Here is a 23,856-nt window from a genome sequence, read left to right on the forward strand (position 1 = left end):
TGATTCTCCTGCCTCAGTCTCCCGAGTAGCTGGGATTACAGGCATGTGCCACCATGCCTGGCTAATTTTGTATTTTTTTTAGTAGAGATGGGTTTCTCCATGTTGGTCAGGCTGGTCTAGAACTCCCGACCTCAGGTGATCCACCTGCCTCAGCCTCCCAAAGTACTGGGATTTACAGGCGTGAGCCACTGTGCCTAGCCAGGAACTTTATTGTGTAGTCTTATGGCATGAAAGTACAGTATCATATCTACCTATCTATATCAATATACCTTTTTTTTTTTTGAGACAGAGTCTCACTCTGTCCCCCAAGCTGGAGTGCAGTGGCATAATCTCGGTTCACTGCAACCTCTGCCTCCCGGGTTCAAGCGATTTTTCTGCCTCAGCCTCCCGCGTACCTGGGACTACAGGCGCCCGCCACCATGCCTGGCTAATTTTTGTATTTTTATTAGAGATGAGGTTTCACCATATTGGCCATGCTGGTCTCCAACTCCTGACCTTGTGATCCGCCTGCCTCAGCCTCCCAAAGTGCTGGGATTACAGGTGTGAGCCACCGTGCCCAGCCCTATACCAATAAGTCTTAAAATCTCTAAGCCACTATCTTTAATAACCATGTGAATTATTAATCTCATTTGCTACTAATAATGACTATAAGAAAGCAATCTGGAGTTATTTAAACTAATGTGAATGAAAAATGGAACCAGGGAATTCAGGTTAAAGAAAAAAAGCTCAGTGATAAAATATTCAATAACACTAAAATATAGAATATATATTAAATTTAAATAACGTCAGCCAATTTTCCTCAAAATATGTCATATAGACACTAAAATAACTGTAAGTCAGCACCTTTATATAGTGATTATATAGTGTGATGACATTCAACATTCTCTTATAAGGGCAAATTTCAAATTTGACACAACTTTCATTTTTCTCTAGGTATAACTTCTAGATACATAACAATGCTTGCATTGAGAATCTTGCAATAATTAAAAACCCTGTATCATCATCAAATGAGAGAATTTATCAGTGAATGGGAGAAAACATACTATTCACTGAGAAAATAGAATGGCAAAGATACACAGATAAAAGAGAAACAAGAATATTAAACAGGATTTTACAGTTCCTAGTGTTAGATGGTAGACTGCCAGGCCCTTTTGTGATACTGCCCATCTTCTCAAGGACAGGACATGTGGAAGAAGAGAAGCCATTTAAGTTTCATTAATGAAAACGAAGAGAATATAGACACCTACTACATTTCACAGTAAAGTCTAACTTGGTCTAAATATAGCTAATTCTACTAAGGCCATATTACTTAGTTTGATCAAAGGCCACTATTTCCTCTTTAAATTAGGATTTCTTTATTCCATAGTGACCCTAGGTGAATTCATCTATTTTCAGAAGACTGATTAAAAAAAGTCTTTATAAGAACACAGAGATACTCTCTATCTCTAAAAAGAAACTGTACAATTATATATTAGCTACAGAAATAATCCCAGTGCTTTGGAAAACAAATGCCACTTTCTGTAGAGAGCTGGCACACACTGTGATTTTTTTGACTAATTTAATATTTTTTAGGACTAAATATCATTTTAATCTAATAATTTAAATGTAATAATTGCATTTCACATGGCAGGAAAACTCACCAATTTGTAAAAGCACCACATTCTCAAATAGCTATGGTAAGACCAAATACTCATCAAGGTCAAAGAGTGAATATATCTCCCTAAGCGTTTATTTTGCTTTATGAAATTTGATTTTCAATGAATGAAATGTTTTCTTATTTAATTTCCTTTAGAAATACTTAATTATGTTCTTCAGTTCTCAGTAATGACCTTTTAACATGAAATTTAAATATGAAGCTATTCTGTAATTCATTCATTTTCAATATGTCAGTTCAGAGAAAAATGTCTGCATTTCCAGGACTTTTGCCAGAGTTGTAGATTTTAAAGTGAAAAAGTGCAAAGACTTGTATTCTAGAAAACTCATTGCTTCTGAGTTGGTGCATCACAGTATGGCACATTTTCTACAAGAAGGTCTTTCCTAGTGACCAGTTCTGAAAGAAAAAAAAAAAAGAGAGAATAATTAACATCACTAAAATTAGAATTAAATGCAAGGACACTCATTTCCCCCTAAAATTTATAATAGTAAAATATCTAATTTTAAGATAAATCTTACAGGGATATTTTATTTCAGCTGATATCTAAGGTGGCATCCTTGACTCTAATTAGAATTAATAGCATTCTCATTTCAGATTATATAAAAACATATATGATCCACTTAACCCTTTATTATTAAATACAGGAAATTAAATAACTGAAGAGAATTCATCTAAAATTTCTATTATTGGCCATTTAATTACCAATTACTGATAATGAAAATAATTGGAAATTTTGCTTATACTATCTACTATATGAAAAGCAAGACTGGTCTCCTAATTTAAAGATTATAAATTTTATATAACAATGGTTCTTAAAAGAGGGTGTTTTGGGTGTTCACATCAACTGGAGAATGCTACTGGAAGTTAGTGGGCAGGAGCCAGAGATGCTAAACCTTCTGTCATGGACAGTCTGGCATAGTGAAGAACTGTCCTGTCAAAAATGCCAGTAGTGCCCACATTGACAAATACCACAAAACAACAACAAAAACCTGTTGAGTCCTAGGTAAGACGTCTTGCTGGAGTCAAGATAAAGCTCTTAAGACACAAATTTTTGGCTGGGCATGGTGACTCATGGCTGTAATCCCAGAACTTTGGGAGGCTAAGGCGCTATGATCATTTGAGGTCTGGAGTTGGAGACTAGCCTGACTAACATGGTGAAACCTCATCTCTAAAATTACAAAAAAAAAAAAAAAAAAAAAAAATCAGCTGGGTGTGGTGGTGCATGCCTATAGTCCAGCTACTTGGGAGGCTGAGGCACAAGAATCACTTGAACATGGGAGGCAGAGGTTGCAGTGAGCTGAGATGGTGCCACTGCATTCCAGCCTGGGTGATACAGTGAGAGTCCATCTCTAAAAAAAAAAAAAAAGTTCCAAATTTTTGAGGAGATACATGATTTCTTCTTCTTTTCTCCAGAAGAGTTGAATCTAGATGAGCTATCAATCAAAAAATGCTTGCACGACCTTCTCTAAAATAACCTGCCTATACTTTTCAAAACATCATGGACATGAAAGACGAAGAAAGACTGAAGGACTGCTCTAGAATAAGGATGACTAAAGAGACATGATGACTACATGCAATGTGTGGTCCCCAATAGGATACTGGTCCACAGGGAATTTTTTTTCCTTTTGCCATAAAAGACATTATTAGGACAAATGGAAAGATTTAAATGATAGCATTGCATCAATGTTAATACCCTGGTTTTGGTCATTATATCGCAGTTGTGTTAGAGAATGTCCTTGTATATTTAGGAAATACACATTGAAGTATCTTAAAGAAATATACTCTAAAGTATTTCTCCAGAAGATCTAGACCCAAATGGGCTGTCATAATTTTAAAAATGTTCATTTTGGGGTAAATAGGCATTATGTCTGCAACTTACTCTCAGAAAGTTCAGGGAAAAAAAAGAGGGAAGCTGAGGTGGGAAGATTGGGCATGGTGGTACACACCTGTATTCCTAGCTGCTTAAGAGGCTGAAGCAGGAGGATTGCTTGAGCCCAGGAGTTTGAGGTTACAGTGAGCAATAATTATGCTACTGCACTCCAGCCTAGGAGACAGAGAGACTCTCTCTAAACAAAACAAAACAAAACAAAACAAAACAAAACAAAACAAAGAAGACAACACTAAAACAAATTCAACCCAAAAGGCAAACTGAATATTTCACTTAATTAAAGAAGAACTGGTCTGACTAAAAATAGCCAACTTATTAGCCAGATGATAAATTTGGCTTACTAAAATGAAAAGCAGTTAAATAATTATTATTTAATAATTGTTTATATCTCACTTGCTTTTACCAAACCCATGGAGATTTCATCAGAGAATAAATGGTAGTGTATGTTTTAACTTACTAACAATGGCAATAATTTGTTTCACTTATCAAACCTATATGTGCCTATTTCAAGCTAGACCTTACATCAAGAAATTAAGATATGAAGGTGAATATATAATAGTCTCTTCAGATTCAAGGAGCTCACAATCTAATGGAAAAGACAGCTAGACAAACAACAAATTATAGTATAATGTCATGTGTTACAAAAGTGGAACAAGACTTTTATGGGAGAATGGAAAAATAAATGGTTAAATATACCCATATCATTTTAGAGTATGCTCAGCTCTGAATAACCAAACTCCAACAAGCTGGTTTAAATAAGTAAGAGATTTAATTTTTCTCATATTATCAAGAAATACAAATTAAAGGCCAGGCATGGTGGCTCATGCTTGTAATCCCAGCACTTTGAGAGGCCAAGGTGGGTGGATCACGAGGTCATGGGTTCGAGACCAGCCTGGCCAACACAGTGAAACCCCATCTCTACTAAAAATACAAAAATTAGCTGGGCATGGTGGCAGGCACCAGCTACTAGGGAGGCTGAGGCAGGAGAATCGCTTGAATCCAGAAGGCGGGGGTTGCAGTGAGCTGAGATCGCGCCACTGTACTCCAGCCTGGGTGACAGAGCTAGACTCCGTCTCAGAAAAAGAAAAAAAAGAAATACAGATTAAGGCAGTTCTGGGCTAGTGCTTGTCCTTAGTGATACTAAGGACCCAGGCTCTTTCTCTCTTCCTGTTCTGCTACCTTCCATGAGTGGTTTTGTCTTCACTGCCGCTGTCATATCACATCTGCACTCCAGATGTGAAGAAGAGAGAAGAGAAAAGGGCAAAACGAGAGTGCCAGCTCAGCCTATTGCTTTTAAACAGGAAAACAATGACTTTCTTGGAAGTAACACCCAATAGACAGGGTTTATATAGACCAGAAAGGTGTCACATGGTCTGGAAAATAACTTTTTTTTTTTTGCTTGGTACACTGCACCCTGAACACAATTTTTCACTTAGTAAAAAAGAACAGGAGAAGCCAAGTGCTGTGGCTCACACCTATACTCCTAGTACTTTAGGAGGCCAAGGCAGTTGGATTGCCTGAGCTGTAGTCCCAGCTATTCAGGAGGTGTGAACCCGGGAGGCAGAGGTGGCAGTGAGCAGAGATCGGGCCACTGCACTCCAGCCTGAGCGACAGGACACTCTGTTGCAAAAAAAAAAAAAAGAGAGAGAGAGAGAACAGGAGGATAGATACTGGAGAGACAACAAGCACCCCCCTTCCCCGCCTTTGGCTATGCAAAATGCATATACATCCTTCTTTCCATCTGTAGAATACATCCACTCACTACCTGTCCCCTAAGGTCTCATCCAGACTGAAATCAAGGATGTTTGGTTACAGTGCTAGTTTTTCCATTAGGTTCCGCTGAGCCTCATTGTTCTAAGTTGGAGATATTGGGGAAGATGCCCTTTTTGGGGCTTTAAAAGCTTTCATAGTCCACTTCCTGGTAATAGGAGTTTAGGGGCCCAGGGTGGCCTTAAGAGGTGAAAAGAGTTAGCCAGGCTTGGGGTTTCTTGGTAATAAAATTCACTCAAAAACTTTATAAGCTTCAAATTGGTTTCCAGTCACTTCCATGCACAAGTAGCCACAGAAAAATAAGCACGAAGACTGTCATCCTTTGGTAGCAGCCTCTATGTTCTCCCCATCTCCCTAACCCTTACCTTAGTGACCACTTCTTAAAGAAATGAAGAATAGTAAGCTCCAGTCAGTAAATGAATCACGTATCTAATCTTTGTCTGGAAGAATGAGAAGTCTTGAGGCATCGATCTTATTTCATGTTACAGCTCAGAATTCCCCTGCTTGTATTGGCTTTAGTTTTTGTGGATAAGAACGATTAGCATTTTTAACTCTTCAAGGCTCTCTGAATTATGGGACTCTTAATCAATTAGACTCTAAGATGCAGACAGAAGCGTGCCTTTTAGCAAAGCAATACTTCTATCTCTACTTTGTGGGCTAGCTTAATCTGCATTCATCCTCTTTTTCAATTTTATTTATTATTATTATTATTATTATTATTACTATTTTTGAGATGGAACCTCACTCTGTCTGTCGCCCAGGCTGGAGTGCAGTAGCTGTGATCTCGGCTCACTGCAACTTCCGCCTTCCAGGTTCAAGCGATTCTCCTGCCTCATCCTCCGGAGTAGCTGAGATTACAGGTGTACACCACCATGCCCGGCTAATTTTCGTATTTTTCAGTAGAGACGGGGTTTCACCATGTTGGCCAGGGGGCTGGTCTTGAACTCCTGACCTCAGTGATCTGCCCACCTCAGCCTCCCAAAGTGCTGGGATAACAGGTATGAGCCACCGTACCCAGCCAATTTTATTTTGCCTAACTCATATCACCAGGAAGTGGACTATAAAAGCTTTAACTTTTGGTCTTGGTTACTAGTCCCAGAAGCAGCCTCTGGCTGCTTAGAAGCTGAAAAGGCATAAACAGGTTGTTTCAAATTGTCAAGAACCAGGCAGGCTTGAGACTAAGCTTCCAGGAGCAATAACCAAAGCCATCCCACAGAAATAGGCTAATGATAAAAACTGCCGCTCTCTCATGGGGTGCCAGAAGAAAATGCTGCCATTTCTACCCTCATGGAATACAAGATGCTATACTTCGGATGTTGCCAGAAACTCAACCTTACTATGTCTGCTCTTGCCACCGTACCAGTGCTACTTCTCTTCTCCATGAGGAACTTGATCCTGAAACCACTGGTGCTACTCCTGCCAGCAAAACCGATTCTGTGCTGAAAAGAAGTGAGGGTGCTTCACCTAATCAAACACCTGTGCCTGAGCTACAAAGGAAACTGAGGAACTTAAACTTCCTAGGTTCTGTCTTAGGGATTTAGAATTCAGGCAGATGGAAATTCATGAAACAAAGCAGGGTTATTCAAAGAGTAGTAAATCACCGGAAAACCTGTCAAATATCCACTATTCTATTTCTTTACCCAATTCACCTTATTGGATAATCTTTGGCATCAAAAAATATTCTACAACTGAATTCTTCTGTATTCATTAACTGTTAACACTTTAATTAGGTCAAATGTACCCCAAGTATATTTACATGCTGTATACTGTTTTCATTATAATTTTGTCTTATTGATTATAAAATCCCTGACTTTGCTTTCCATATTAGATACTGAGTACTTTAACAGCCTTAGTTTGTTGATGTTGCCAGACCTTTAAAAACGAACTGCATTGAGATCATGGTTTATTTCCTGTACGTTAGGCCCCTGAAACACCTTATCTACTCTGGTCATATTATATATATCAATAAAAAGCAACTTCTTTCTTTCTTTCTTTTTTTTTTTTGAGATGGAGTTTTGCTCTTGTTGCCTGGGCTGGAGTGCAATGGCGCAATCTCGGCTCACTGCAACCTCCGCCTCCCGGGTTCAAGCGATTCTCCTCCCTCAGCCTCCCGAGTAGCTGGGATTACAGGTATGTGCCACCACGCCCGGCAAATTTTGTATTTTTAGTAGAGATGAGCTTTCTCCATGCTGATCAGGCTGGTCTCAAACTTCTGACCTCGGTTGATTCACCTGCCTTGGCCTTCCAAAGTGCTGGGATTACAGGTGTGAGCCATTGCACCCAGCCAAAAAGCAATTCCTTGAAATAAAGTCTTTATCTCAATTTTGGACCAAAATACAAATTTAGGTAAAAAATTTAAAATAAATTATTATGGATAGCATAGTTTATAATAGTGTGATAATCACAGAGATATTTTGAATCCAAATAATTTAAAGGACATTAAAATCTTTCACACTGAAGTTCTAGAAACACTTCTAAATATTTCAAGCACATTATGTATATTATATAAATGATAACTTCAAATTAGGGAAACTGTAATACAAAAGTATTTTCTTCTAAGAACCTGTCCCTGGCTCATCAAGTTTGGATCTGTAGCTCTGCTTATGTGCCTCAACAATCTCTGCTTCCTATCATGGCATTGCAAGAACTGTAGCTGTATATTTAATTGTCTGTCTTTTACACAGCACTCCAAGTTCCACTGGATAGGAACCATATCTGTCTTGCCCACTGTTCTATCCCTGACTCTAGCATAACAGCGATTCAATGTTTGTTGAATCACATTAACATGTCTTAGAACACAAACCATAAGATAGTTTTAGACAATGACAGATCTAAATAAACCAAAAGGCAGAAGTTTAAAATACATCTGAAGAACAGCTTTTTGGAGCTTTTTGTTTTTTTAACTGTATCATTCGTTTAGAAGTACATCCCTATTTTTTCTTACATATATGCCAGAGAGGAAGTTAAAAAATATGGATCCTATTAAAAAACTAAGTACCATAAAAAATAATGACCTGAAGTCCTGGGTTTCCTTGGGGCAATCTTTAAAATTTGTATGAATGAAAATATATATGTTTGTCTGGCCGGGCGCGGTGGCTCATGCCTGTAATCCCAGTACTTTGGGAGGCCGAGGCGGGCGAATCACAAGGTCAGGAGATCAAGACCACGGTGAAACCCCGTCTCTATTAAAAATACAAAAAATTAGCTGGGCGCGGCGGCGGGCGCCTGTAGTCCCAGCTACTCAGGAGGCTGAGGCAGGAGAATGGCAATGGCGTGAACCCGGGAGGCGGAGCTTGCAGTGAGCCGAGATTGCATCACTGCACTCCAGCCTGGGCGGCAGAGCGAGACTCCGCCTCAAAAAAAAAAAAAAAAAAAAAAAAAAGAAAGAAAATATATATGTTTGTCAAAGGCCAACATTGTAACCAGGTGACTAACATCCACATTAGAAAGAGGGTTTTGACAAATTTCAATAATCAAACAGAAAGCAAGTATAGAATAATGAATAACCTAAGTGTTTTTCTAAGTCATAAAGGCTATGCAAGACCAGTGATGAATGATATGAATAAAATATTATGATTTATACAAACTCATGCACGTGAGGTAATACAAAAAAAAGAAAGAGTAAAAAATATTTGGAAAGAAAAACAGTTTCCAAAATATTTTTTAAAGATTTTTAAAATATGGAATTATTTCAAATGATGAAATTATGCTTGTAATAAAGAACCTTGAATTCACCTGCAAGGATAAAGGAAGTAAATGTTTTCCTTTTATTATTTTTAATTGATACATACTAAATATGCATATTTAAGGGGTACAGTGATAGCTCAATGCATGTATATGTGTGATGATCAAATCAAGGTAATTAGTATATTTATGACCTTATTGATCATTTCTTTGTTAGGAATATTCAAAATTTGCTCTTCTAGCTATTTGAAAATATACAATAAATTGTTAATTATAGTTACCCTACAGTGCTATAGAAGACTAGAACTTATTCCTCCTAGCTAATTGTAATTTTGGACCCATTAACCAACCTCTAGCTATACCCCTCTGACACTTCCTGGCCTCTAGTAACCACTATCTGCTCTCTGTTGCTATAAGTTGAACTTTTTCAGGTTCCACATGAGTGAGAACATGCAATATTTGTCTTTCTGTGCCTGGCTTATTTCACTTAACATAATGTCTTCCAGGTTCATGTATGTTGTCACAAATGACAAGATTTCCTTCTTTTTATGGCTGAATAATATTCCATTGTGTGTGTATGTGTGTGTGTGTGTGTGTACAGGTATATACATATGTATATATACATTTTCTTTATCCATCGGTCGATGGATTCTTAGGTTGATTCCATATCTTGGCTATTGTGAATAGTGCCCACAATAAACATGAGAATGCAGCTATTTCCTGCATACAGTGATTTCCTTTCCTTTGGATACATATCCAGTAGAGGAATTACTAGATCATGCAATAGTTCTATTTTTAGTTTTTGAGGACCCTCTATACTGTTTTCTATAATGGCTATCCTAATTTACATTCCCACCAATAGTGTATAAGAGTTCTCCTTTCTTCACATCCTTGTCAGAATTTGTTATGTTTTGTCCTTTTGACAACAGTCATTCTATCTGGGGTGAGATGATATTTAATTGTGGTTTTAATTTTCATTTCCATGATTAGTGATGTTGAGTATTTTTTCATATACTTGTTGGTCATTTGTATGTCTCCTTTTGAGAGATGTCTGGAAGTGATTTTTTAAAAAAATAAAAAATGAGAAATTATTTAAGATAAGGAGTTCCTGCTGGGATTCAATGTTTAATTTTCACTGTAGATACTATTTGAATGGAAGAAAAAGAGACATGGATTTAGAATTCACGCATACAAGGTGATTACTCTTCCAAATGAAGTTTCATTTTATTACTTTTGATTTCTATTATTTTTCATTTTGAGACATCACGTATTTTTTAGAAACACATAATCACAACTCTCCATTTTCTAAACAAGAAGCAGAATTTTACTTCTGGTCATTTCTATGTGACAGTGTAGATACTGCTAAAATATTTGGAGGAATTTTGTGTAAAGTAACTTTTAGAAAGAGAGATTAAGGAATCAAATTTCTTACATTTTGGAGCTATACATATATATGTATATATATGTATGTGTGTATATATGTGTGTGTGTATATATGTATAAATATAAAAACATACAGAAATAATGAGGCTATTAAGGCAATATGTATTAATACTCATAAAGGAGTCAAAATATTTAATTCTGTGGGTAAATTAAAATATACATAAAACCAAAGGATAAAAAGAAATCTAAACAATATTCAATACTGTTATATCTAAAACAAGGCATTTGAAATATAGATACTAAATTTAGTTATTTAAAATAACCTAAAACTTTATTCATGTGATAAAAATAATATATATCTGTGATTACCTGTATAAAATGTTGGCTATACTACACAGAAACTCTAAAGATCATTATTAAGATAAAAGCTGATGACTACACATCTTAAATTTAGTATTAACTATGTTTTCTGCCCTTATAAACATAACTCGGATCAGCCAGGTGCAGTGGCTCACACCTGTAAACCCAGCACTTTGGGAGGCCGAGGCAAGTGGATCACTTGAGGTCAGGAGTTCCAGACCAGCCTGGCTAACATGGTGAAACCTTGTCTCTACTGAAAATACAAAAATTAGCTGGGCGTGGTGGCAAGCTCCTGTAATCCCAGCTACTTGGCGGGCTAAGGCAGGAGAATCACTTGAACCTGGTAGGTGGAGGTTGCAGTGAGCTGAAATCATGCCACTGCACTCCAGCCTGGGTGATAAGAGCGAAACTTCGTTTCAAAAAAAGCCCGGATGTAGTGGCTCACGCCTGTAATCCCAGCTCTTTGGGAGGCCAAGGCAGGTGGATCATGAGGTCAGGAGTTTGAAAACAGACTGACTAACATGGTAAAACCCTGTCTCTACTAAAAATACAAAAATTAGCCAGGTGTGGTGGTACACGCCTGTAATCCCAGCTACTCAGGAGGCTGAGGCGGGAGAATGGCTTGAACCTGGGAGGCAGAGGTTGCAGTGAGCCGAGATCACACCACTGCACTCCAGCCTAAGAGACAGAGCAAGACTCAATCGAAACAAAACAAGACAAAAGACAAAAACAATAACTCAGATCTAATAATTTCTTTTTCTTTTTCTTTTTTTTTTTTTGTGAGAGAGGGTCTGGCTCTGTCACCCAGGCTGGAGTGCAGTGGTGCGATCTTGGCTTATTGCAACATCCTCTCCCAGGCTCAAGTGATCCTCCCACCTCAGCCTCCCGAGTAGCTGGGGCCATGGGTGCACATCACCATGCCGGGTGAATTTTTTGTATTTCTGGTAGAGACAGGGTTTCACTATGTTGCCCTGGCTAGTCTCAAACTCCTGAGTTCAAGTGATTTGCCTACCTCAGCCTCCCAAAGTGCTGTGATTATAGGGGTGAACCACAGTGCTCAGCCCAAGATCTAATAATTTCTGATAAGTCCCCATTAAATAAAAGTAACTTTAAAAGCCCTTTGGACTTATACTACCAGGTAGGAAGATCTATTATAAGGCTATAATAATCAAGACATTATAGTATATGATGCAGGGCAGAAAATCGGATTGAAGAGATTATAAAGTCCAGAAACAGATGCACACATATATAGTTCTTTGATTTTATGACAAAGGTGATCCTGTAGAGTAGTAGGGGGAAGAGTGGTTTTCTCAATAAGTGTTGCTGGATCAACTGGATAGTCACATGTGAAAAAATAAATCTTGACTCCCCATCTCATACCATATACAAACCAACTCTAGTTGACATAAACAATCAAATGGAAAAGATCAAACAATACAGCTTTTTTTTTCTTTGTTGAGACGCAGTCTTACTCTGTCACCCAGGCTGGAGTGCAATGGTGCCATCTCGGCTCACTGCAAGTTCTGCCTCCCAGGTTCATGCCATTCTCCTGCCTCAGCCTCTTGAGTAGTTGGGACTACAGGCGCCCGCCAACACGCCTGGCTAATTTTTTGTATTTTTAGCAGAGACGGTTTCACCGTGTTAGCTAGGATGGTCTCGATCTCCTGACCTAGTGATCCGTCTGCCTTGGCCTCCCAAAGTGCTGGGATTACAGGCGTGAGCCACCACGCCCGATCTTTTTTTTTTGAGATGGAGTCTCACTCTGTTGCCCAGGCTGTACAGTGTATCATCTTGACTCACTGCAGCCTCTGCCTCCCGCATTCAAGTGATTCTCCTCCCTCAGCTTCCCGAGTAGCTGGAATTACAGGCATGCGCCACCATGCCTGGCTAATTTTTGTATTTTTAGTGAAAATGGGGTTTCACCATGTTGCCCAGCTCGTCCTGAACTCCTGACTTCAAGTGATCTACCTGCCTCGGCCTCCCAAAGTGCAGGGATTGCAAGTGTGAGCCACTGTGCCCAGCCTACAGTAAAGCTTTTGGAAGAAAGCATAGGGGAATCTCCTCACATATACCCATCAAATTTCTATATTCAGAACATATAAAGAAATCCTTTAAATCAACAATAAAAAGGCAGACAACCCCTTAGAAAAATGGACAAAAGACTCGAACAGGCACTTCATAAAAAGGAATATCCAAATGTCCACTAAAAAACTGAAGAGGTCCTTGTAGTTCATTAGTTACCAGAGAAATATAAATTAAAATCACAATGTGTTACTACCACATATCCAGCAGAAAGGCCAATTTTTTTTTACACGTGGCTTGTTGTGCATGTTAGTTACATGGGTATTTCATTTTATGAAAATTCACTGAGCTATACAATTAAAAATTGAGTACTTTTTTGTTTGTGTGTTATACTTCCATAGTCTGCTTAAAAAACAAAGTCTTTCAATATATATATTTTTTGAGGCAGGGTCTTACTCTTTCACCCAGGCTGGATTACAGTGGCATACTCACGGCTCACTAAAGCCTCAACCTCCTGGGCTCAAGTGACGCTCCCACCACAGCCTCCCTACTAGCTGGAACTACAGGTGTGCACCACCGCATCCTGATAACTTTTGTATTTTTTGTAGAGGCGAGGTTTTGTCGTTGCCCAGGCTGGTCTTGAACTCCTGGGCTCAACTGAGACTCCTGCCTTGGCCTCCCAAAGTGCTGGGATTACAGGAATGAGCCACTGCACCTGGCCAACAATTTTGAATGTCATCTTTTTGTTGTTACTGTCCCCAAAGATACTTTAGAGAATAAAAACAAAATGTTATGTGAAATGAGATTTTGCTGAAGCACCATCTGGAGTCTTGAGGTACAATGGAGGATCCTCAACTATATTTCCATTTCCTATAATCCTAAATCTTCTGAATTAAAATAACTAATTATAGGCCAGGTGCGATGGCTCATGCATGTAATCCCAGTGCTTTGGGAGGCCGAGGCAGGTGGATCACCTCAAGTTAGGAGTTTGAGACCAGCCTGGCCAACATAGTAAAACCCTGTTTCTACTAAAAATACAAAAATTAGCTGGGCATGGTGGTGTAGTCCTAGCTAGTTGGGAGGCTGAGGCATGAGAAACGCTTTAACCCAGGAGGTGGAGGTTGCAGTGAGCCAAGATCGCACCACTGCACTCCAGCCTGGGCGACAGAGTGAGACTCCATCTCAAAAAAACCAAAAAATGAAAAGCAAAAGTCATTATAGAATAAAAGGTAAAGAAATAGTCTAGGTAAGTGATAAACGATGCCAGAAAAATTAAGAACTGTAAATAAATACGATAAAAATATATAGTTGTACTGTCTTTGTAATTAGTTTTGAAATATAACAAGATAAAAACAAAAAATAAAAATTAAAAGGAAACAAATGTGGTAAAACAAAGTTTCATAATTCAATATTATAGACTATAACCTTGTAAAATATATATGCTATATACCACATTGCCTGGCAAAATCAAGCTGTTTTACCACTCTGCATTACATGTGCTATAATTATTCAATATTTTAAAACCCAGTACAGTTAAACCATTTTTCTTTAATTTTACTTACTCAGTGTATTGTGGTCTGTGTGAATACCTTGTATAACAGATGTTCTGAGTAATAATTCCACATCAGAACCTATTTTCATTAGCTGTTAAGAAAACCAAACAAACAGAATAAGTCCTTTAGGTGTTTTAACGAATGTACTGTTTTCGAAAATGATAGTTTTACTATAATTTCTTTTCAGGTGATACAGTAGTTTCTCCTTATCTGCAGTTTCAGTTACCCGTGGTCAACTGCAGTCTGAAAATATTAAATAGAAAATTCCCAAAATAAATAATGTATAAGTTTTTAATCACATGTCACTCTGAGTAGCATGATGAAATCTCATGCCATCTGCTCCAGCCTGTCTGGGATGTGAATCACTTGTTTGTCCAGCATATTCATGTTGTATACACTGTCCACCTGTGGTCACTTAGTAGCCATCTCGGTTATCAAGATTGACTGTTGCCACACTGCAGTGCTTATATTCAAGTAACTCTTATTTTACTTAAGAATGGCTCCAAAGCACAAGTACTGTGTCTAATTTATAAATTAAACTTTATCATAGAAAAGTATATATAATAAAAACATAGTGGCCGGGCGCGGTGGCTCAAGCCTGTAATCCCAGCACTTTGGGAGGCCGAGACGGGCGGATCACGAGGTCAGGAGATCGAGACCATCCTGGCTAACACGGTGAAACCCCATCTCTACTAAAAAAATACAAAAACTAGCCGGGCGAAGTGGCGGGCGCCTGTAGTCCCAGCTACTCGGGAGGCTGAGGCAGGAGAATGGTGTAAACCCGGGAGGCGGAGCTTGCAGTGAGCTGAGATCCGGCCACTGCACTCCAGTCCGGGCGACAGAGCGAGACTCCGCCTCAAAAAAAAAAAAAAAAAAAAAAAACATAGTATATAGGATTTGGTACTATCAGAGATTTGAGGCATCCCCTGAGGATCTTAAAATGTATCCCCCAAGGATAAAGGGGGACTACTGTACTGTTTTTAACTTTTTATAACCTTTTCTAGTAGTATAGAAAGCTCAGATATGCCATGTATTTTTAACTTTTATCTATCAATTCTATATTTTCTTCCAAAACAGATTTTAGAGTATTTTTTGTTACAATGTGTATTTTTAAGTATGTTTAAAATGCACATGTTTGGGAGGGCAGTTGAATCTTTCTTTTATAGAGTTAGATGTTCAGAACACTTGACCTGCAACTTTGGTTGTATCATTAAGTGCATGGCCTTGGGTTAATCACCTCTTTGAGTTTCAGACCTCATCAAATAATAATGTACCTGAGAGACCCTGAGACCCTTTCAGGGATCTATGAAGTCAAAATTACTTTCAAAACACTACAGCCTTCTGCATGGTTTGAGTTGTGAGCAGTAGAGCTTTCTCCATCAAAATACCATTTTTTACTTGACAGAACCACTGACAAATTAAGATTATTCAGACTTAGCTATTTGGCAGACATTTTCTTAGAACAGTGTGTCACTTCAAAGAAAACAGCTGACAGCATTTGCTACAATGACAAAACTGACGCTTTCAAGCAAATATCAGAATTCTGGAGAACTCGTATCTGCCAGGGTAAGCTTGACAGCTTTACAATACTTCAATATTTTTTTCTTGCTTTGTTTTTGAGACAAGGTCTTGCTTTGTCACCCAGGCTGGAGTGCAGTGGTGTAATCATAACTCACTGCAGCCTTGAACTCCTGGGCTCAAGCAACCCTCCCACTTCAGCCTCCAAAAGTGTTGGGATTACAGGTGTGAGCCACCGTGCCCAGCCTTAAAGATTTTTCTGATGAGATGGATATTAGTACTGATAGATGTAATTTTAAAATATGTAATGAACTACGAAAATATCTGGAAGATCTGTAGTATTTAATGAACCTGTATTTTCTAAATCATCACTGCATGATGTTATAAAATCATGCATGGGTAAAAAGTCCATTGACAGGGAAAGATCAATTAAAGTTCATTGGTCTACCTAAATGAAGCTTTGAGGGCATGTGAGAGAAAATCCCAAGAAGAGGCAACAGCATAAAAACCCTAAGGGAGGAAACTTTTTGGTAAATTCAAGGACCCTCAAAGAAGGGGCTGAGATCGGAAGAGCGAGGGGGATGTGGTTCAAGCTGAGGTGGCAAGGTAACAAAGGTCAGATCACAGACAGTCTTGTAGGTCATGTTAGGCACTTTAGATTTTTCTTGAATGAGATGAAGAGTCATGGGGTTGTGAGTAGTAGAGTGCTGAGATAAGCCTTTTTTTTCTTTTTTAAAGGTTTATTCTGTCTTTAAAAGTACTGAGAATAGGCTGTAGGGAGTGAGGCTGAAAGCAGGCGGCCCATTAGGAGGCTGTTGTAACAAGAGAGATGATGGTGGCTTGGACTCGGGGATAATGACAGGGAGGATGAGAAGTAGCTGAGTTCTGTATAGATTAATGTTTTGAGATTTAAGCCAACAGGATTTGCTATCAGATTGGATGTAAGTGTGAGATAAGAAAAGCAGTTAAGAAAGCACCAAGGTTTTTGGTCTGAGCATCAAAAGGAGGGAGCTGGAATTAACTGCCATGGAGAGGGCTGTGGGAGAGCAAAGCCTCACCTCCTGACACCTGGGAAGGGGCTTAACAGGGCAGAGAAGGAGAAAATAATGGGTCTCCCCAGCCAAGTCCTAGATATAAGACTGGAAACAAGGCTAGTTGAGGAACAAGGGATTGGGGGGGCCCAGAGGAGATGAGGAGGTGGTCTGCATGAATCCTGGAACCCCGCTCTCCAAAAAATTCCATTGGTCTGACAGATAACAGAGTTGCACACTGAAACTAACCTTTAACTGGGTGACAGAGTGAGATTCCGTCTCAAAAAAAACAAACAAACAAAAAAAGAAATTACCACATGTCAAGGTGTAGTATTAAAAAATATTCACAATTATGTGGCTTATGCCTGTAATCCCAGAACTTTGGGAGGCCACGGCAGGGGGATCGCTTAAGTCAGAAGTTTGAAACCAGCCTGCGCAACGAAGCGAGACCTCATCTCTACCCAAAAAAATAAAGAAAAAAATCACAATGATCTAAAAGGCTGTTCTACTCTTTTCCAACTACAAATCTGTGTGAGGCTGAATTTTCTTCATATACTTCAACCTAAAAAACATATTGCAGGGGGCTGGGCACAGTGGCTCATGCCTGTAATCTCAGAACGAGGGGAGGCTGAGGCAGGTGGATCACCTGTGGTTAGGAGTTCAAGACCAGCCTGGCCAGCATGGTGAAACCCGTCTCTACTAAAAATACAAAAATTAGCTGGGTGTGGTAGCATGGGCCTGTAATCCCAGCTACTCGGAAGGCTGAGGCAGGAGAATCGCTTGAACCCGGAGGGGGAGGTTGCAGTGAGCTGGGATCATGTCACTGCACTCCAGCCTGGGCAACAAGAGCGAAACTCCATCTTAAAAAAAAAACACAAAAACAAAAACAAAAAAACCAGTACCACTCTTCTCACTAAATTTTTTAAACAGTTATTTTTCATAAATATCATGTTACTTTTTAACATCTAATGAAATTATTATTTTAAAATGAATTAATCAATATATATATTTAAAAATTCTCAGTTTACATCTCTAGTTGAGTTACTACAACACTCATTCTCTTTAGTTTCAGTCACTTGCTTTAAGTGAAGATAGAATTTCTGTAGGTTCCTGGGTTTGTTCAGCTGCTCTGGCTTTGACCATGGCTATTTCCATGTTCTGTTCATGGTGTACCTTGCTGTATTTTGGTGTTGGCAGACGACCCTGAGGAGGTGAGCCATACCAAGTAAGTGAAGGTTATCTACAGTTGTGATGGCCTTAACTATCAAGTAATAGTTTTTATTTTATATAATCCTTCTATCTTCATCATTTCCTCTTTGACAAGATAATTATATAAGTTTTACTGTAATTGAAAAAATTACTGTACCTCTTCTATTTTCTTAGGAGAAGTTTCACTTTTATTATTTTTGAATTCTTCATTTATCTTTATTCTGGCTGCTACAAAGAGAAAAATACATATAGTTACTTGCTTTTGTAATCTATAATTCCTATCTCAATAATTTACACGTTATTCACTATGAATGGCTACTTCTCTAGTATAGAAATTATCCTCATGAAAAACAAAGCATAGAATAAGAAATTATTAATGAAGTCTCTCGGAGAGCTTTTGACAGGGTGGCAAGTTTGTAGGTAAACCTACTATAAACCTTTGGCACTCTAATATTTTTTCTTTCACTGATTTTTACTCTCAAATTCATTTGTATACCTACACCTACTGAATTATAATAAATCTACTTCAATGTTTTATTTTTACAAATCTAAGGATTTCTATTAAAATGCTTTTTTAAGATGGTAAAATTCAATATACAAGTATGTTAAACTACATACACAAGTACACAAAGATCGGCAGCAAACAGGATAGATATGTACATATATGTAAAATTTTAAGCGTCTTGGCTGACATATAAAGTGAGTGACAAATAAAACTTTTGCTTACATATACCACTGAGAGTTTGATATCATTATAGCAGCATACTTTGATAGAATCTCACTGGCCTTATTGTGCTGCTGTGAGCATTTAATGGAACAATCCATACAAAGTGCTTGCAAATATGCAACAAATTGTTAGCTGTTCTTATAACTATCCCACTTAAAAAATTTAAAGCAACAAAAATATTCCATGTTGATAATTACTATAAAAACTTCCTTCTATGTTGTGTGTGTGTATATATACATATGTATATATACATATACACGTTTTTTATATATATATATTTTTTCCAGATGGAGTCTTGCTTTGTCGCCCAGGCTGGAGTGCAGTGGCATGATCTCGGCTCACTGCAACCTCTGCCTCTGGGTTCAAGCAATTCTCCTGCCTCAAGGGATTACAGGTGTGTGCCACCATGCCTGGCTAATTTTTGTATTTTTAGTAGAGGCAGGGTTTCACCATGTTGGCCATGCTGGTCTCTAACTCCTGACCTCAAGTAATCCTCAAGTAATCCACCTGCCTTGGCCTCCCAAAGTGCTGGGATTACAGGTGTGAGCCACTGAGCCTGCCTATGTTGCATATATTTCAATACGTAATGTGGTTTAGAGTTTGGACTTTTGAATCAGATTGCTTAGGCTAAATTCCAGGTCACCTCTTACGAAGTATGATGTGGGACAAATATTTTCACATTTTGTCAATTTTCTCATTTGTAAAAATAGGAATTATAGTAGCGATTATCTCATAGAAATGTTACAAGAATTAAATCAGGAATTCATGTAAACTACATATAATACAATACATATATCTTATTCATTCCGAAATTATTTTTGATGAGTTACAAAAACTTAAATCCCTGGAAACAGTGGGGACACTTTACCTAGGTGCACTCTTAAGGAGGTTTAGAAATGCATGAGGAGTGGAACTGACCATGAATAACACAGAACCTAAATTTTGGAGCCTGTGACTTCCAGATAAGATAGACACTACGTACAACAGGGAGATACTGAATTTGGAATCATTTGGAATGGATTCTCTTTCACAGCTGCTCTTTTAGACTGACATAAGACATTAACAACATGGTAATATCTGGCCCTAGAGAGCGTGAAAATTTGATTACGTAACAAAAAGTTCAATGGCGTGAATATAAGGCAAGCAATGATAAACACTGAAATTCTGGTCCCTTGCCTTTTTTTCTGACCCACTCTTTATGAAGACTTGATCTTTAAAAACTTTTCTTTAAGTAGATATTTCTCAAATAAGTGTAGTATAAGCTAATCTTTTAAAAAGACATTAGGGAGAGGCAGTGAAGGTCATTCCCTAAGATGGGTCTTCACCACACAGGGTTTCTCAGGTAGATTAGTAGTCATCTAAAAAGTAGACTGGCTCCAAAAAGGGAAAGAACATACTTACCTTCTAATGCTCTGACATCATTCTTAAAAACTTGTTGTCTGGTTCTGTGCAGTGTTTTAAAGAGCTGCAAAACCTGTTAAGAAAATCAGAATTCAAGGCTGGGCACAGTGGCTCACGCCTGTAATCCCAGCACTTTGGGAAGTTGAGGTAGCAGGACTGCTTGAGCCCAGAAGTTCGAGACCCTGGGCGATATGGTGAGACCCCCATCTCTACAAACAAAAAAAAAATTTTTTTTTGACACGGAGTCTCACTCTGTCACCCAGGCTGGAGTGCAGTGGCATGATCTTGCATGATCTTGGTTCACCGCAACCACTGTCTCCCGGTTTCACGCGATTCTCCTGCCTCAGCCTCCCGAGTAGCTGGGATTACAGGCACCTGCCACCAAGCCCGGCTAATTTTTCTATTTTTAGTAGAGACAAGGTTTCACCATGTTATTTGTCCAGGCTGGTCTCCAACTCCTGACTTCAGGTGATCCACCTGCCTCGGCCTCCAAAGTGCTAGGATTACAGGTGTGAGCCACCGCACCTGGCCAAAATATTTTTTAAAAATTAGTCAGGCCATGGTGGCATGCACCTGTGGTCCTAGTTACTTGGGTGCCTGAGGTGGGAGGATTGCTTGAGTGCAGGAAGTTGAAGCTACAATGAGCTCTGACTGCACTACTACACTCCAGCCCGGGTGACAGAGCAAGATCCTGTCTCAAAAAAAAAAAAAAAAAAAAGAAAAAGCAAAAGAAAATCAGAATTCAGACCTCAAAAGGAAAACACTTCACATTTTACACAAATTATATTACAAGGATTAAACAGTATTCCTTTTCTGTTTGTTTCAAAGACTATTTTCAAAAATAGTTGGTGAAAACCAGGACTTGCCAAAATAACTTTCCTTTGATTATTTATCTCTACATTAAAAACATTTCTAGCCTTATTTACAAAAATAATACAAAGTTCTTTGAAATAAATAAAACAATATGAGGACGGTTAAAAAGTAATCCTCATGCTAAAAACCAGTCTGCTATTTTACCAGTCTGTATTTATCTGTTCTCATTTTTCTTAACTTATTGAAGTTTTAATCTGCTCTTAATATCATACACATACATATACAAAAGAATTTATTGCATCTTAAAAGAGGCCACAGAAGGAAGATGTTTTAGACAATTTAGACAAATTTAATTGCTATTCTTTTTTTTTTTGAGACGGAGTCTCGCTCTGCCGCCCAGGCTGGAGTGCAGTGGCCGGATCTCAGCTCACTGCAAGCTCCGCCTCCCGGGTTCACGCCATTCTCCCGCCTCAGCCTCCTGAGTAGCTGGGACTACAGGCGCCCGCCACCTCGCCCGCCTAGTTTTTTGTATTTTTTAGTAGAGACGGGGTTTCACCGTGTTAGCCAGGATGGCCTCGATCTCCTGACCTCGTGATCCGCCCGTCTCGGCCTCCCAAAGTGCTGGGATTACAGGCTTGAGCCACCGCGCCCGGCCTTAATTGCTATTCTTTCTTTTTCTTTTTTTCCTGACATGGAGTCTCAGCTTGTCACCAAGGCTGGAGTGCAATGGCACGATCTCGGCTCACTGCAACCTCTGCCTCCCGGGTTCAAGTGATTCTCCTGCCTCAGCCTCCCAAGTAGCTGAGATTACAGGCGCGTGCCACCACGCCCAGCTAATTTTGTGTATCTTTAGTAGACACGGGGTTTCACATGTTGGCTGGGTTGGTTTCCAATTCCTGACCTCGTGGTCTGCCCGCCTCGGCCTCCCAAAGTGCTGGGATTACAGCCGTGAGCCACTGAGCCTGGCCCTTTTAATTGCTATTTAAAAGGGTTTAAAAGGGTTAAATAAGGCTATTTAAAACGGTTTATTTAATTGCTATATAAAAGACAAGTGAAATGTTGAGACTTACGAATATTCTGAGTCTATATTGAAAAAAAAAAAGAAAAGAAAAGAGCCTGGCATTTTGGTAAAAGACAGATTGTATTTTTGCTGTTGTTGTTGTTGTTGTTGTTTGTTTGTTTTTGTTTTTGTTTTTGAGGCGGAGTCTTGCTCTGTCGCCCGGACTGGAGCGCAGTGGCCGGATCTCAGCTCACTGCAAGCTCCGCCTCCCGGGTTTACACCATTCCCCTGCCTCAGCCTCCCGAGTAGCTGGGACTACAGGCGCCCGCCACCTCGCCCGGCTAGTTTTTGTATTTTTAGTAGAGACGGGGTTTCACCGTGTTAGCCAAGATGGTCTCGATCTCCTGACCTCGTGATCCGCCCGTTTCGGCCTCCCAAAGTGCTGGGATTACAGGCTTGAGCCACTGCGCCCGGCCAAAAGACAGATTGTAAAGAGGCTTTAGTGACAGGCTGAGGTCACTTCACACTCTCAAGTCCAAAAAGGTACTCAATATTGTTCTCTCAGTATTTCTCTTCCTCTACTCTTCTCTATTTTACTTATTGGAGGCCACCAAGTTTCTGAAGCCAGAAATCTGAAGGCCATCCTTTTATTCTACCTTACTCTTGTTGTGGAAACTTTAGGAATGTCTCTGTAATCTTTCTTATATCCTCTATCAACAAAACCACTTACGTTCAGGCACTCCCCATCTCCTCGACTACTTATAAAGGTTTGTCACTTTGCCACTATACCCTCCTGTCCTCCCGTCTGTTCTACAAATAATATCTGACATTTACTAAGCATACTATGTGCTAGACACTATTTTAAGTGTTTTACATATATTAGAAAACCTATTACATCAAAGGCAGACATGAAAACAGAAATAAGAAACAGAGCAAAAAAACTTAAAAATAAAACAAAAACGAAGCAGTCATAAAAGACTTCCTCAGAAACATGTTATTGCAGAGATGGAATAACATCAATGATAAGCTATAGTAAATTTAAAAAGGAACATTCCAAAAACTCCCAAAAGCTCTTGGCTATCAAACAGGTGAAAGTAACGGTTAAGTTGTGAAAAACTGCCCAGATGTAGAATAAAAGTTCAGAAACAGAAATTGAGGAGAGAGAAGATAAGAAAATTAAGGGAGAAGGCCCAACAGCTAGATTGGCAGAAGGGCCAACGAGAGAGAAAAGAGAAAAGCGAGGGAAGAAATTTTAAAATTTTCACTTAATATTTGGGTAAAAGGGAAGAAAAAAAATTTCACCAAGTAAGGCACATTAATTACAAGATAGAAAGGGTTCCACCAAGTGCTCAACATAAAACTCATAACACAGCACAGCATGATGTAAGTTCAGTGTGATGCTGATGAGAAAAATCTCAGAGAATAAACAGTTCACATGTAAAGGATGGAAAAAATCAGAATGGTACCTGATTTCTAAATAGCACTACTATAAGAAGACAATGGAATAACATATTCAAGTTTTGAAAAAATGTCTGCTTTAGAACACCATAGATACTCACACTATCACTCAAAGACAAGGGCAAATACATATTTTCAGAAATGCAAAGTCTCTTATTGTCATACACACTTTATTGGAAGGCTACAGAAGAATATGCTCCACCAAAATAAGGAAATGAACCACAAAAGGAAAAGACATGGGAACCCGGGAGACAGGTGGTCTAACATGGGAGAAGAAAAGACCATGGGGAAGGACAAATGCTAGTCAACATTTGTGCAGCCAGACTAGAAAGCAACTAGGCAGGACTATAGCAAAAGACTGAATTGCTCCAGAAAAGGTATTGCT

The 23,856-nt window shown here is 38.9% G+C and overlaps 1 protein-coding gene across 5 annotated transcripts in view; it reads right to left on the reverse strand.

The window, feature by feature from the left end:
- Positions 1-215: 215 nt before the first annotated feature.
- Positions 216-23,856, reverse strand: part of LYRM7 (LYR motif containing 7) — a 30,071-nt gene continuing 6,430 nt past the window's right edge. Inside the window, exons 1-6 of one of the 5 annotated variants that reach the window (XM_033181348.1) lie at positions 20,628-20,663; positions 20,201-20,273; positions 18,230-18,300; positions 17,944-18,066; positions 14,324-14,405; positions 216-2,050 (exon numbers count right to left, since the gene is read on the reverse strand). In XM_033181348.1, coding sequence (XP_033037239.1) covers positions 1,980-2,050; positions 14,324-14,405; positions 17,944-18,066; positions 18,230-18,300; positions 20,201-20,273; positions 20,628-20,630 — 423 coding nt within the window. In that variant the 5' untranslated portion in view covers positions 20,631-20,663 and the 3' untranslated portion in view covers positions 216-1,979. Of the gene's footprint in view, positions 2,051-14,323; positions 14,406-17,943; positions 18,067-18,229; positions 18,301-20,200; positions 20,274-20,627; positions 20,664-23,856 lie in introns of those variants that run through there. The other 4 variants (XM_033181347.1, XM_033181346.1, XM_033181351.1 and 1 more) reach the window with 4 other exon arrangements.

This window comes from Trachypithecus francoisi, unplaced genomic scaffold, assembly GCF_009764315.1.
Source record: "Trachypithecus francoisi isolate TF-2019V2 unplaced genomic scaffold, Tfra_2.0 Lachesis_group2, whole genome shotgun sequence".
Lineage (NCBI taxonomy): Eukaryota > Metazoa > Chordata > Mammalia > Primates > Cercopithecidae > Trachypithecus > Trachypithecus francoisi.